Source organism: Chiloscyllium plagiosum, unplaced genomic scaffold (genome assembly GCF_004010195.1).
Source record: "Chiloscyllium plagiosum isolate BGI_BamShark_2017 unplaced genomic scaffold, ASM401019v2 scaf_39432, whole genome shotgun sequence".
Taxonomy (NCBI): Eukaryota; Metazoa; Chordata; class Chondrichthyes; order Orectolobiformes; family Hemiscylliidae; genus Chiloscyllium; species Chiloscyllium plagiosum.
Genome location: NW_025117134.1, coordinates 1 through 1024, shown reverse-complemented (window position 1 = coordinate 1024; position 1024 = coordinate 1). Strand labels below are relative to the sequence as shown.

Here is a 1024-nt window from a genome sequence, read left to right as displayed (position 1 = left end):
CCCGTGGACGTTGCAACCTCTCCAAATGCATCACCCAATACCTAGTTGCCATGGCAGTCGCAGATTTATCTGTAATGGTATTCGACGTAATATTGTACGAGATTAAGGATTCATATTTTCCGTATTCATTCTTCAACTACACACCGATTTGCTGCGTGAACATATTCCTGATTATGGCTTCAGTTGATTGTTCTGTCTGGTTAACAGTCGCCTTCACCTTCGATCGATTTGTGGCCATTTCTTGCCAAAAGCTGCGAACAACCTACTGTACCGTTAAAACAGCAACTGTGGTTATTGCAGTGGTTTGCTCTCTGAGCAGTTTACAGTCTGTTCCGGGCTATTTTGCAGTTGAACCCCGAGAAATAATTGATAATGTACCATGGTCCTGCTCCATCAAAGCGAGCTTCTATACATTACCCATCTGGCAGGCATTTTGGTGGCTGGACACGATTTTAACTCCATTTGTCCCATTTGTTCTGGTAATATTGTTTAATGCAATGACCATCAAACATATTCAACAGGCTAACAGAATCCGACGTGCACTCCGAGGAAAATCTGGTGATCAGAATTGCAAAGATCCAGAAATGGAGACCCGCAGAAAGTCAATGATTATATTGCTTGCTATATCTGGCAACTTCATAATTTTATGGATTATAACATTAGTATCTTATGTATCTGTGCAATTTACAGGTGCGCAATTGTTAGTAGCAGATTACAACGACCCATTTACTATTCTTGAACAATCTGGATATATATTGAGAACTTTGAGCTGCTGTACAAATACGTTTATTTATGCTGTTTCCCAGCGTAAATTCAAAGAAGAGTTAAAGAGTATGATTAAATGTCCTGTGGCTGCAATGCCTTTTTCACATAAGTTAGACAAATAATTTCACAGAAACCAGATAATAAAGATCATAATCTTATCAAATTACATCTCATTATACACTGGTACCAGGTTTCTTTTGCTGTGAGGTATTGACAAGACAAGTCGATAAATGCTTTAAAATTGGCTACTCTCTTGCTT

At 38.8% G+C, this 1024-nt stretch overlaps 1 protein-coding gene across 1 annotated transcript; it reads left to right on the top strand.

Annotated features, from left to right (window-relative positions):
- The first annotated feature begins 50 nt into the window (after window positions 1-50).
- Window positions 51-887, top strand: LOC122544811 (probable G-protein coupled receptor 139). The gene has a single exon (XM_043684133.1). The coding sequence runs from the start codon at window positions 51-53 to the stop codon at window positions 885-887; it is 837 nt and encodes a 278-aa protein (XP_043540068.1).
- Window positions 888-1024: the final 137 nt, after the last annotated feature.

What these genes read in the sequence shown, in the direction of transcription:
- LOC122544811 (XM_043684133.1), top strand. Translation starts at nt 51, where the DNA reads ATGGCAGTCGCAGATTTATCTGTAATGGTATTCGACGTAATATTGTAC.